This window comes from Petaurus breviceps, unplaced genomic scaffold (assembly GCF_028583685.1).
Source record: "Petaurus breviceps papuanus isolate PSGF00001 unplaced genomic scaffold, PetGlider_PUasm1.0 221, whole genome shotgun sequence".
Taxonomy (NCBI): Eukaryota; Metazoa; Chordata; class Mammalia; order Diprotodontia; family Petauridae; genus Petaurus; species Petaurus breviceps.
In genome coordinates this window covers 9,140,795-9,155,434 of record NW_027185877.1, presented here as the reverse complement: position 1 = coordinate 9,155,434, position 14,640 = coordinate 9,140,795, and the positions used below count along the sequence as shown (strand labels likewise).

The window sequence follows — 14,640 nt, the reverse complement described above, 5'->3', positions numbered from 1 at the left end:
AATTGTTTTCTGTTGCTTCCAGGAGCAAAGACTATTACTAACCTCTGATAACCTAATCTTTCTACTCTTCTCAAACATTGCACTCCATCACATGCTCTTCAGTCTAGTGACATTGACTGTTTCATGAACAAGATACTTCAGCTCCTGGCTCTGGACCTTTCCTCTGGCTTTGCCCCATATCTAGAATGCTTTCCTTCCTCCACTCTGAGTGCTGACCTCACTGGCATACTTTAAGTTGCAATTAAAATTTTAACTCTACAAGAAGCTCTTCTTAATCCCTCTTAATTCTAATTCTTTCCCTCTTTTAATTATTTCCTATTTATCTCTTATATAGCTGACTTTCTCTACGTTTGTTTGCATGTTATCTCCCCATGATATATTACACTGTAAATTGCTTTGAGGGCAGGGACTATCTTTAGCCTTTTTTGTGTCCCCATTGCTTAGTACAGTGTCTGACACATAGAACCTGCTTAATGAATGTCTGTTGAATTGAATTGAATTATTGTTAAACTGGTTCAATTCTTTAGATGAAGTATGTGTCTTTATCTCTAATTTTAGGTTGCAATTGGGCCTAGGTCAGTTGTGTACTGGTAATTTTTTAACAACTAGCTCTCTGAAAAATGTATACAGTATACTTACCATATTCTTTTAAGTTTAATCTGCATTATTAATATATTCGCATCACTTTCTTAAGTCTAAACAATCAACAAAACAATAAAATAAGCACTGATGCTGTAGCATTTGCTTATTTCTGAGGTGTAAATGTCCCCACTAAAAATGTAATAAACACAAGAGCCAGTGTGAGCTGGCTTTAGCACATTTCTGGATAGTTTTCTCTCTGGTCAACAGTTGCTCTAATAACAGTCAATAAGTCATTTCAAATCAAATAAGTGCAGTAACATGTATTTGGAGCATACTATATCCATGGTATTACATTAATCACAAGAACTTGCTCATTAGAGAATGAATTACCCATCAATATATCAAATACTTGTAGGAGGAACATCATAAATTGGTAGGAATTTTTTGGAAGGACATTATAAACTAGGGTACTTGTTGGAGGTCAATTAAGCAGAAGACCACTTTGGGGTAGTTCTTGTCCAGGTATGAGTGGAACTAGATGATTTTTTTCATATTCCATTCAGGAACTCTGTAATAGAACATTTACATATGTGTAAATATGTTAATATATGTAATACATATACATATGTAAATGTATTACATATACATATGTACATATATTTAATTTTAAATTACAGGGGAAAAAAGACCATAGTGCTTCACAATTTTAAGACTTTAAAAAGTTTATTCTGTTTGTTTCGTCTAAAAAAATAAATTCTACATCTTAAGCATACTACATTCTACATATATTATTGAATTATCTTATTAATTTAAGTTAAGGTTTATAAATTTCACCATCTTTAGTGTATCTAGATTTAACTAATTTGGTGATTCTTTGTTAAATTATTGAACAATTATTTATTCACTGGGCTATATCTCTAAAAGCTTTTTAAAAGGACATACACTAGCTCTTAAGAGGGGCCTGTTTCTTGCCTTTCGCCTCACATCTGTAATAGAGAGCAGAAGGTTTGAGAAGTGTCAACTCTGAAAAAAATACCAAAGTGTTTACATAAGTTATCTCTACTACAGTTAACTCTGAAAAATAAAACAAAATAAAACCAAAGAGCTGACATTGTTGAGAAGCAAAAAATTTTCTTTATTCTGTTGGAGGAGGGAAACTAGACACATGTGCCAAGATCTTCCATGAGAAGAAGCCCAAGACAGTGAGGCTAAAATTTTATATATATATTTACATATATATGTATGTGTGTGTATATATATATGTACATACATACATACATACATACATACATACATACATACGTAGTGGCCAAAAGTTTATTCATAGCAGGGCTTCATGTTGGTGCTTGCCCAAGCTCAGGGATCTTTAGTTCTGTGATTTAGTGACTTTTAGTGATTTAGTAATAGGTTATCAAGTAGGTAAGCACAAAGAATCATTGTTATGCCAGATTCAGGGCACAGCTTGTTTTCTGGGCCTTAACCTGGAAAACAAGGTGTTTCCTAATAGTAAAAAGAAAGGAGTAAGAAGAGAGGGTGGTCTTGGCATGGGGTTCTTGACATTTCTCCATTTTGGTTAAAGAGAGAGGGTCTAAAAGAACCCTTCTGGACAATAAAGGAGAGGCAGGTATAAGCCTAAATGCCATGAGAGTCCAGGTGTTGAGTAGAGGGACATTTGTAGGCTTAGAATTTGTAATGTGGCAGATCTAACAATTTATTAGCCCTTCCCCCTTAATAATGGAAAACATTAATTTCCAAGAATATATTTTTAGAGTAGATAAAAATAATTGTCCAATTGGGTTTTAATAGTAATTCTTATAAATGACTTCTCTCAGTTCTCTTAGAACTTAGTTTTATAACTTCCTAATATACTTACTACAAAGCATTTTATATATATTTTTTTGTTTCTGTCTTATCTTCTTCTAGGAAGATGAATTCCTTGAAGCCAGAGACAATGTCATATGTTTTCTCAGAGGCTAGCATAGACCTCTGCCCACAATGGGAACTTAATAAATGTTGGAGAATTTTTTGTATTCTATTATATTGTATCTGCATTTTGTGGAGAGAATACAGCTTTAATAATAAAGGATTTTTTTAGGACATTTTCATATTGATGCTATGACAGTACAAAGTTTGGTCTGACCAAGTTTATGGTCCCTTTAAACACTTTTTCACAGCTGGTACAACTATGGTACATTCAGGTAGATCAAGCAGAATCGTAGATCAAACCATCGTTCTGCCCAACTGTGCTTTATTTGATTTTCCAACATGTATACAGATTGAAGTGGAAGCTGTTGATAACCATATCAAGATCAGATCATTTTCGGTTTTGTTGACTAAACCAAGAAGATATCAATAAAATTGTGTCCATTTTTCTCTCATATACATTCCCCCTTTTAGTAGAAATTGCAGAAAACTTAGAGCTATATAGCAACTTACAACACATCTGATCTAATCCCTGAAAATTTTAGGTAAGGAAACCTAAAGAGATAAGTGACCTGCTCACTACCAGCTTATTAATATGTGTGTATACATATTTGCATATTTATGTGTCTATATGCATATTATATACACATATATCACATATATACTGCATAATTGATGAATGATTGTTTTTTTACTTCAAACAGATAGATTCCAATGGTGACTTACTTATTAAAAATGCCCAGCTGAAACATGCTGGACGTTATACTTGCACTGCTCAGACAATTGTGGATAATTCTTCTGCTTCTGCTGACCTTGTTGTTAGAGGTAAGAGATTTAAGATTGTTCCATTAGAAAAGCCAAAGATACTTGATTTGTATCAATAACACCATTCTTGAAGACAGCTTTTTGCCTCTGCCTGGTAATCTTTTATGCCTGAGCCAGTAATAGACAATACTGGTTTTGTTTATCTTACTAAAAATGTATTGTGTAACTGTACTGTAAATCTCTATGTACTCTTCTACTTACTAAAAATTCTCATTTATTAATTTTTCAGCAAGTTGAAAAAATATATTTTAAAGGAATAGACACACTAGCAGTGTTATTTCCTGATCTGATTAGTTTATGTTTTTTATTAAAGTTCAGTACTTTTGTATTTTCACATAGATAGGTGTACCTTAAGGAAATCCCATTTTCTTTTCCTTTAGCCTCAACTTCTTTGATTATGATCTTAAGTGCTCCATCCTTAAATATTACCATTTCAAAAACTGACCAACTAGAAAACTTGCCAAGGTAAGGTAGCTATAAATAAATACACACACAATACATATGTGTGTATCTTTCTGTGTATATATATGTATATATATATACATATACATATATACATACATACATACACACATATTTAACTTAGTTCTTAGGTAGCTGTCCATTTGTGGAAAGGAGCAGAAGTTGGCAGATAATACAATTATGTAACAATTAGAATTGGTTCTTTTTGAATAAAAGCATCAGGAAAACTCTGCTTTTTTATGGCTTTGTTTTCTAAAGAGCAACTGCAGTCATGGCTTGAATTAGAGTAAATTATATTGAACTGAACTAAATTGAATAAGATAAAATCCTGGCTCTTAAGGAGCTTATAGTCTACTACAGGAGATAGAAGTATAGCAATGGTGAAATGGCATTTTTACCCCAGGAGGTTAGTTCCTTGAGAGGACCTATTGGGGAAGTGTGTCCCAGGTGGGAAGGCCAAGAATGTAGAGGGAGAAAATTGGTTGGGCACATAACAAAAGGGAAGAGTATAAGTATATTAAGTATACAAGGATAGTATACTTAGCCCTCATCCAGGAATCTGGGACAACTTCTTGTCTGGATGTTGGCTGCTTCTGGGTCTGTACTAGATGAACCTTGAGTCCTTAGTAGGTTCTTCTGTTCATTCAGGAGTGGGAGCTTTCTTCAGATGATCCAAAAGGCCACACCCACAAGTTTGGCAGCTATGTGAGTAGTCAGAAGGTAGAAACAAATTTTTTTTTTGCCTTTTGGGGGCAATTGGGGTTAAGTAACTTGCCCAAGGTTACATGGCTAGTTGTTTGTGTGTGTGTGTGTGTGTGTGAAGTGTCTGAGGCAGGAACCAAACTCGGGTCTTCCTAACTCCAGGGCTGGTGCTTTTACTCACTGCACCACCTAGCTACTGCAGAAACAATTATTGATTGATTAGTATGGGATCAGTTTTTAGATAAGATATATGGGTTGCTTGAGATGTACAATTGTGAGAAAACTCAATCTTTGGATCTGACTTTCTGGTCAGCATAGGCCCTTGGTTAAAGAGTCTCTAAATAGCACATAAAGATGGTCCAGCTTCCCAGGTATGGAAGGCTAGGTTCAAAAAATGCAATAAGGTTTTCTCCCAATTCCTACAATTAAATAAGGTTTTCTCATAAGACAAACATTGGACTAAACCCATAATTGAATAAGAATTAAGCTAGTTCCAGGATTGAGTCATAAAATGTAATCAGTGTGGTTCACTCAATTCCTCCTATTAACCATTTACTGTCTTAATCTCCTCAATCTATATCTATAAACCAAATATACAAGGTTTTTTCATAAATTCCTAATCATAATTACATTGTCAGTTTTCATTAATGTCAGGTTACAGATCAAACTAGAGGGCTCACAGTATTTTGAGAAGGAAAATTTACATGTCACCAAGGTAATTGAAAAAACTTAAACATAAGCTAGAATCTCAAAGTTGAGATCAGAAACCAGAATCTCAAAAGCTGAAACTGGAAACAAAAGACCAAAGCAATAGAATAATTATCACCATTGTTAACTAACATCGAGTCTCCTTGTATCCTAGTAACTCATTCTCAATATCCATTTAATCAGTAAATTTTGTGTCTCAGATATCTCAAATCTGGTTCCTAGATATCTTTTCCATTGTCCAAGAAATTTCTGAAGGAAGCTTTGCTTCTCTGGTTGTGAATCTAGAGGTTTTTAGATAATTTTGATTTAGTATAATCACTTAAATTTGGTTATCCAATTTGAAGAGTATTTCAGTTTATATATCATTAACTGTTTTATCCTTGCCTAAATCCTGTACCTGATTATGAGACTCTTAAAAATTATGTGTCCAACAATTAAATGAGCTTTTCTGAGTTTTAAATTTATCAGATAGATACATTAAAAATGGAAAAATAATTTCACTTTCTTTACTGTTATTGATACAATTTATGTGTAAAATCCTTAATCCAATTTTGAGAACTTATTACTAAAACAAGTCTGAATTTCCATGATAGGTAAATTTGGAAGCCAATCATATACATATGTATATAATTCTTAGAGAAAATTGTCTAATTCTGTTGCTTGCTCAAGATTCTATTTAATTCATACTTGCATCCCATAATAAAAACCCAGAGATACTCCAAAATTATTTAATAGATTTAGTATTATTCTTACAAAACTTCTTGATTATAGAAATTATCTATAAAAGAAAAAGGAGGGATATAATTATAACAATGTTCTATATTATAACAGAGAGAAAAATTCCCTTAGCTCTCTTTGATTCTGAGCATGAGTCATATATAACAGCCAATCATGTAGTCACAGGATGTTAAAAAGCAAGACTCAGGATTAACCAGGTGGGGAAATTTCCTTTTCAGAAAGGAAATTACACAGTGAAAAAATAAAGTCAAGAGGATTCTACCTTAGGTCATGCCAGTGTCATCCCCAAAACTTTTCCCAAGCATAGACGTCCACCTTTAGCAGTTCCCAGACTGCAGCACATATCATATTTTACTATTGGCTTCAAGACATTTCAGACGCTATCCCTGTAATAGAAACTGAAAACAATTGCAGTCCCTAGAAGAGTTACCTTAAGTAGCAAAATTTCACTAACCACAACTTAGAGTTTGCATGTCTTCCATGATTTTTCCCCAACAGTTAACATTTCATTTATTTGTCTAAGCTACATCTTAAACCATTCTACATGCACTTTTATAATAGCCAAAAATTTTCAATTGAAAATTTGACATAGTGCTAAATTTATTCTTATTCTTATCTCTTTTATGACAAACTATACTTCATTAAATATTTAACTGTTTTCAAATACCTATTTTTTCAAATCCTTTTAATAGCCCAATTCATAATCTAACAGAATCTAGATTAAAAAGTGATGTTATTTTGTCTAACATTTTTGTTACAGTGGTCTCTCAGATTTCACAATATAAGAGAATTTAGAAATACAATAATAATACAAATAATATCATGTATTTGAAACATGAAACAAAACCTCAAATGACATCAGTTCAGTTAATTGCATTTCCAAATTATCCCATATAAAAACCATTAATTTATTACCTTTGGCATTTTCAATCCTCTTTAGAGTTATCAGAATGGAAAATTACATTAAATTAAAGAAATAATAATATAGTGCTTGGCATATTCCAGTCACTATAAGCACTTTACAATCATTATTTTATTTTGATCCTCACAACAACCCTGGGAAGTGTGTACCATTATTATTTTTCTCTTTACAGATCTGATAACTAGTGCAAGCAGAAGTAACTTGCATAAGATTATGTAGCTAATACATTTTTACAAACCAAATGTAATCCAAGCTTCCTTATTCTTTCCAGCATTTTTTCCCAATATCTTTATTTGGGGGCTGATCTGAAATGAGAAGTATTAACATGATCAAAGAGAAAGGGTCTTTGAACTGAGTGTGGAAAGGGTGTCATAGGAGATCTTATTTAAACGACCTTTTCTCTTTTCATGGGGATGGAAGGTTTAGCAATAAGTGGCTGTAAAGTGTTAACCATATGCCTCTCCTTTTTTCTTCACTCTGTAATTGCTTCTAAACTAGCTACCTTCCTTCATTGCCCTACAATAACAAGACTGTTAATCTTCTGGAGAAAAAATATTTAAGTGCCATTTACTTTTATAGAATTTAATAGAAATTAATTTGTCTTTTTCCTCGAAAAAATTTCTACAGAACAACACCCTAAAACTTACTATGATATTTCAGAAAAGAATGAGTTCCTGGAATTACTGAAAATCCCAGAGTTCTCCCTTGTAATTTTACAATTTTACAAATTTCCTAATCTGTTATTTTTTTTTTTTTAGCAATTTATAATCTTTGCTTATTTGCCTTTATTTCTATACTTCCAATATGGCCAAAGCTGAAATAACCAAAAAAGTGTCTTGCAGATTTTTTTCTTATTCTTTTTTTTCTCTTTTCTTATAACCCAGTCTCTTGAAGAAAGCCTGAAGTAGGAGTCAGTACTGGTTATTGGGACAATTGCTTCAAGTATGAAAGTTTATTAATCTTTCCCAGTTTTCTAAACTCTTTGACTATGGTCCTTAGCAGTTTTTTTTTTCTGGCTGACTGTATTTTCTTTTTGTAGTCTTTTAATGTTACAGAATATGCAAACAACAGAAACACAGCATAGACATTTTACATTTTACAAAGACAGACAGAATGACAAGACATAAGATGATTCTATCTGAGCTTTTCTTAAGGGAATTTAAGTGACCAAAGGCTTCTCCCATGTTGGTTTTCAGTAGCCATTTATTAAAAACATCCTATTTAAGGTATTTCATTTTCTTGCTGTCTTCATCAAAACATTACCTTTTTTTTTGGCTTTTTGGAGGGGGGAAGGCAAGACAATTGGGGTTAAGCAACTTGCCCAAGGTCACATGGCTAGTAAGTATTAAGTGTCTGAGGCCTGATTTGAACTCAGGTCCTTCTGACTGCAGGGCCAGTGCTTTATTCACTGTGTTACCTAGCTGCCCCCCCTCAAAACATTTCTTAAAGTAATTTATTTTATCCCAATTCAAAGAACCTGAGGTTGACCTACAATGTCAAATTATGTCAATTAAGAAACTGTTCCATGGACTAAATGCAACCAAGTTCTTTGGTGGCTCATTCTTAGTTACCAGCTTTCCCATATCACAGCCAAAGGGAAACAGATATAAGTCACCTGATCCAACAAGTCAAGACACTTCACCAAGAAGAGAAGGAAGAATCCTCTCTTCAGTAGAAACAACCAAAGTTTCAATCCTCCAAGGGAGTGGAGCTCAATCAAATACAGTAGCTTGGGAATAAGAGAAGGAAAATAATCCACTGCCGCTCTTCAAGTGCAAATTGAGCAGAGCTCAATGAACTCTCTGTAGGTACCTTATTTTAGGTCATACTGGGGCAGGGCAGAAGGTAACTCTTCACTTTCTGATCCCACTTCTGACACCAGCTGTCAACTCTGAAAACAAATGACCAAAGTGTGATAGTTTTGCAATTGCTGTTAACTCTAAAAAATCCCAAAGAACTTATACAGGTTATCATTACCACAGTTAACTCTGAAAAATAAAATAAAACCAAAGAACTAACAGTGGTCATAATCAACAAGTATTGTATATGTATACACACACACATATATGTATATACACACACATATTTGTGGCTACACAAAGAATCAGTGTGGTGTTACAATACTAGTGAGGCATAACAACAATAGTGAGAAAAGATTGCCTAATGGCCCAAAGTAGGACTTCATGTCTGGGCCTGTTGGTGCTTGCCTGAGCTCAGGGACCATCAGTCCTGTGATTTAGTTGCAGCAGAGTTCATCAAGAGGGTGAGCACAAAGGACTGTTGTTGCGCCAAGCTCAGAGCACAGCCTGCTTGCTGTGGGATGGTTTTGGCATGGGGATCCTGACAGAAAGTAAAGGGATTTTTCTTTCCTTTCCCCTTAATGCTGCTTTGAATTGAAGGTATACAGATAGATACTTGGTATCTATCTATTGGTACCTATATACATATATACCTATATGTATTGGTGTATGTGTATACATATAAATGTGTGTGTGTGTGTGTGTGTGTGTGTGTGTGTGTGTGTGTGTGTGTGTAGCTCTCTCTATCTATCTACTTTGTATCTATCACTCTTGGTAGCAAAGAAAAGATGCAGGTATGGATTTCAAATTACCTAGGAGTCAGGAGTAAAGCTATAAAAAGAAAAAGGCCCAGGGAACCTAGCAGAGACTGTGTGTGCAGTGGGATGTGGCACAGGGACACCACAGTAAAGGACAGGGCATTAGGGTCTTGGAATGGTGTAGGCATGAGTTGTGTTGGTCACATGTATTGTTTATATGAATACTTCACTGATAATGTACTCTGTGTGCCCACTTTTCCCACTGATACTGGTTGTAGTTATGGGAGTATGTTCCAGGTTTATGTGACAATATTTTATAGCTACTCTTCCCACAATATAGTGCCTTTGTTTATATCTAATTGTGTCTATTTACTGACAACTACACATAAGCACACCTGTGGTGGCTCATGAACTATTGTTTTGACAGTGAAGACCATTCCACAGAGCACCTTTAACCTGGAGGAATAGTTACCCCCTGGAGACCCCAGTCTACAACATTTAATAAGCTGGATAGGTAGTCCAGAGGAAGCCATACATATAAATTAGTTTATTGACTTTATTCCTCTTCTAAATTTCCATATTCCTGTCAAAAGTACCATCAGCCTTCTAGGTTTTCAGATTCATAATCTCTCCATTATTTTTTGCTCCTTACTTTTCCTCACCTCACATATCAAATTAGTTACCAAATCTTGTAATTTCTACCATCACAACATTTCTCAAACCAATTCCTCCTAATGATTCACATATCTAGCACCTTAGCTCAGACCTACATTACTTCTTGGCTAGATTATTGTCATAACCTACTAGTTTACCTCCTTACCTCATGACCCTATACACCAGTCTGTCCTACATATGGTTTTCAAAGTGATTTTCCTTAAATGCAGATGTGACCCAGCAGTTCACTCCAACTCTAGTGGTTCCTTTTAAAAAAACTACTTATTTTTACTTTATAACATTCAGTTCCATAGGCTTTTGAGTTCCAAATTTTCTCCCCTTCCTCCTCCTTGCCCCTGATCCCCTCCCCAAGATGGCATGCAATCTGATATAGGCTTTCCATATACATTCACCTTAAGCATATTTTCACATTAGTCATGTTGCAAAAAAGAATTAGAACCAATGGAATGAACTATGAGAAAGAAGAAACAAAATAGAGATAGAGCAAATAGTATGCTTTGGTTTTCATTCAGACTCAGTAATTCTTTCACTGTATGTGGATAGCCTTTTCCATTGTGAGTCCCTGGAATTGTCTTAGAATCTTGCATTGCTAAGAAGAGCCAAGTCTATCAAAATTAGTCATCGCACAGTGTGGCTATAACTCTGTACAATGTTCTCTTGGTTCTGCTCACTTCACTCAGCATCAGTAATGTAAGTCTTTCCAGGCTTTTCTGAAGCCTGCTTATCATTTCTTATAGCATAATAGTATTTCATTACATTCATATATCACTACTTGTTCAGCCATTCCCCAGGTGACTGGCATCTGCTCAATTTTGTTTGTTTGTCACCATGAAAAGAGCTGCTATAAATATTTTTATGGGTTCTTTTCTCATTAGTATGATCTCTTTGGGATATAGCCCTAGAAGTGGTATTGCTGGGTCAAAGGATATGCATATTTTATAGCCCTTTGCACATAGTTCTAAATTGTTCTCCAAAATGGTTGGATCAGTTCACAACTCCACCAACAATGCATTAGTGTTCCAAATTTTCCCACATCTTCTCCAGTGTTTATAATTTTCCTGTTTTGTCATGTTAGCCAATTTGACAGGTGTGATGTGGGACCTAAGAGTTGTTTTGATTTCCATTTCTCTAATCAATAGTGATTTAGACCATTTTTCATATGGCTATACATATCTTTATTTTCCTTCCTCTGAAAACTGACTGTTCATATCTTTTGACCATTTATTAATTAGGGAATGATTTGTATTCTTATAATTTGATTCAGTTCTTGGTATATTTTAGAAATGAGGCACTGGTTATCAGAGACACTGGTTGTAAAAATTCGTACCTAATTTTCTGCTTCCTTCCTAATCTTAATTGCATTGACTTTGTACAAAAAACTTTTCAATTTAATGTAATCAAAGTTAGCCTTTTTGTATTTCATAATGTTCTCTGTCTCTTGTTTGGTCATAAATTCTTCCATTCTCCATAAATCTGATTAGTAAACAATTCTTTACTCTCCCAGCTTCCTTATAATATCAGCCCTTATATCTAAATTGTGAACCCATTTTGACTTTATTTTGGTACATGGTGTAAGATATTGGTCCATGCCCAGTTTCTCAGTTTTCCCAGCAGTTTTTGTTAAACAGTGAGTTCTTATCCCAGAAGCTCGAGTCTTTGGATTTATTAAACAGTAGCTTACTATAGTCATTGACTACTGTGTCTTATAATATTAACGTATTCCACTGATACACCACTCTTTTTCTTAGCCAGTACCAAATAGTTTCGATGATTGTTCCTTTATAATACAGTTTAAGATCTGGTATGGTTAGACCACCTTCCCTAGCATTTCTTTTCATTATATATTCTGGACGTTTTCTTCTTCCAGATGAATTTTTTTATTATTTTTTCTATCTCTATAAAATATTTTTTGGTAGTTTGATTGGTATGGTACTAAAAAAAGTAAATAAATTTAGGTAAAATTGTCATTTATATTATATTAGCTTGGCCTACCCATGTGAAACCCTACTCCCAGCCCTGTTCAAGAAAGTGCACTGATTCTCTGTTACTTAAAAGATCTAATATAAAAATTTCCACTGAACTTTTAAAGCCCTTCACCTCCTGATCCCTTCCTACCTTACCAGTCTTCTTAAATCTTATTCCACTCATGTATTCTACAACTCAGTGACATTTGCATCCTCATACAAGAACTCTGGCTCCTGATTTAATGCATTTTCACTGGCTATTTCTCATTTCACTGGCTAGAGTTCTCTCCATTCTCAACTCCTAGCTTCTCTGGCTTCCTTCAAATCCCACTAAAATCTCACCTTCCACAAGAACACTTTCCTGACGCCCTTTAATGCTAGTGACTTCTATTTTTTCATTATCTAAATATGTCCTGTATATATCTTGTTTGTACATAGTTGTTTGTATACTATCTCTTCAATTACCCTCTGAGTTCCTTGAGGTTTTGTTTTTTGTTTGTTTGTTTGTTTTCAGTACACAGCATTTAACAGATTGCCCGGCACATTTTGTTGTTGTTGTTGTGTTCTTTCAGTCCTGTCTGACTCTTCACAATTCCATTTAGGATTTTTCTTGGCAAAGATAATGGAGAATTTTCCATTTCTTTCTCTAGTTCATTTTACAGATGAGAAACTGAGGCAAACAGGGTTAAGTGACTTACTCAGGATCACACAACTCATAAGTGTCTGAGGCCAGATTTCATTTCATGAAAATGAGTCTCAAATTCCAAACCTGGATCTTTATCACCTATACCACAAATGTTTGCTTTTTTTTTAAATGTATATATACATGTTATATATATTATATATAACATTCTTTTCTTTTTAAATTTTGAGTTCCATATTCTCTTCCTCCCACCCACACTGAGAAATCAAACAAAATGATATCAATTATTCATTTAAAATCATGTAAACATTTGCACGTTAACTATATATCCAAAAAAAGCAAGAAAAATAAGGTGATAAAATTATATTTCATTGCTCTCAAAGTTCATCAGTTCTCTCTCTTGAGGCAGATATGTTTTCATTGTGAACTTTTTGGAATTATCTTAAATTACTGTATTGATCAGAGTAGCTAAGTCTTTCACAGTTGATCATCATTGCATCATTGCTGCTACTATGTACAATGATCTTGTTCTCATTTCATTTTTTTAAACCACCACTCTGGTCATTCCTTTTTAAAAAAAATTACATTTTTCCTAATTTCATGTAAAAGCAATTTTTAACATTTTTTTGCTTAATTTTTTTCCAAATTGTCTCTCACCCCCCTCCCTGAGACAGTAAGCAGTTTGATATAGCTTATTCATGTACAACCATAGAAAATATGTTTCCATATTAGCCATGTAGTGAAAGAAAACACAAAGAAAGTGAAGAAAATAAAATGAACAACAGTACACTTTGATCGCAGTCAGATTCCAACAGTTCTTTCTCTGGAGGTGGGTAAGATTTTTTATTGTGAATCTTTGAGAATTGTTTTGGCTCATTGTAATGGATTAGAGTAGCAATGATAGAATGTTGCTGTTATTGTGTACAGTGTTCTCTTGGTTCCACTCACTTCACTTTGTGTCAGTTCAGGTTTTTCTAAAATCATCCTGCTTGTCATTTCTTGTAATCATATACCACAACTTGTTTGACCTTTCCTAAATTGATAGACATTCCTTTGATTTCCAAATTTTTTTTTGCCACCACAAAAAGTTCCTATAAATATTTTTGTTCATTTCTTCTTCATTGGTCTTTTTGGGGTACAGACATAGTGATATTGCTGGATCAAAGGCTATGCATAATTTTATAGTCCTTTGAGCATATTTCCAAATTGCATTCTAGAATGGTTGGACCAGTCACTCCACCACCAGCAGCTTATTAGTGTACCTATTTTTCCTCACCCCTCCAGCATTTGTCATTTCTGATAGATGTGAGGTATTCCTCAGTGTTGTTTTATTTTTAATTTCTCTAATCAATAGTGATACAGAGCATTTTTATATGACCATAAATAACTGATTTCTTAGGAAAACTGCTTGTTTATTAATCCAATTTATCAATTGGGAAATAAATCTTGTTTTGTAAATTTGACTCAGAACATTTTTCAGAAATGAGAGAAACTTTATCAGAAAAACTTGGCATAAATTTTTTTGTGTGTAAAATGTGTATTACTTCATTATTTGTGATACCTTTTGGCAAAATGTAGTTTCCCTGATTCTCTGATTCCTTGCTCTCTTTTAATTAGGTCTGTTTTTGCCTTTGCTTTGTTTGAGATCATGATGGTTCCCCTACCTTCTTTATGAAGCATACTGGATTCTGCTCCAACCCTTTATTTCTACTATGTGTGTGTCTTTCCATTTCAAGTGTTTCTTATGTAAACAACATATTATTGGATTTTGATTTCTAATCCATTCTATTGTCTGCTTCCCTTTTAGGTGAGCTAATCTCATTTGTATTCACAGTAATGATTTATAACTCTGTATTTCCCTTCATTCCATTTTCTTCTGTTTCTTCCCCTCTCTATATAGCTAACTACTCTCTCTCTCTCTCTCTCTCTCTCTCTCTCT

At 34.0% G+C, this 14,640-nt stretch overlaps 1 protein-coding gene across 4 annotated transcripts in view; it reads left to right on the top strand.

The window, feature by feature from the left end:
- CNTN1 (contactin 1) overlaps positions 1-14,640 on the top strand; it is a 337,786-nt gene that overhangs the window by 206,834 nt on the left and 116,312 nt on the right. For 3 of the 4 annotated variants that reach the window (XM_069094831.1, XM_069094830.1, XM_069094832.1), the window contains one exon: positions 3,210-3,330. In XM_069094831.1, coding sequence (XP_068950932.1) covers positions 3,210-3,330 — 121 coding nt within the window. Of the gene's footprint in view, positions 1-3,209; positions 3,331-4,440; positions 4,472-14,640 lie in introns of those variants that run through there. The other variant, XM_069094833.1, reaches the window with a different exon arrangement.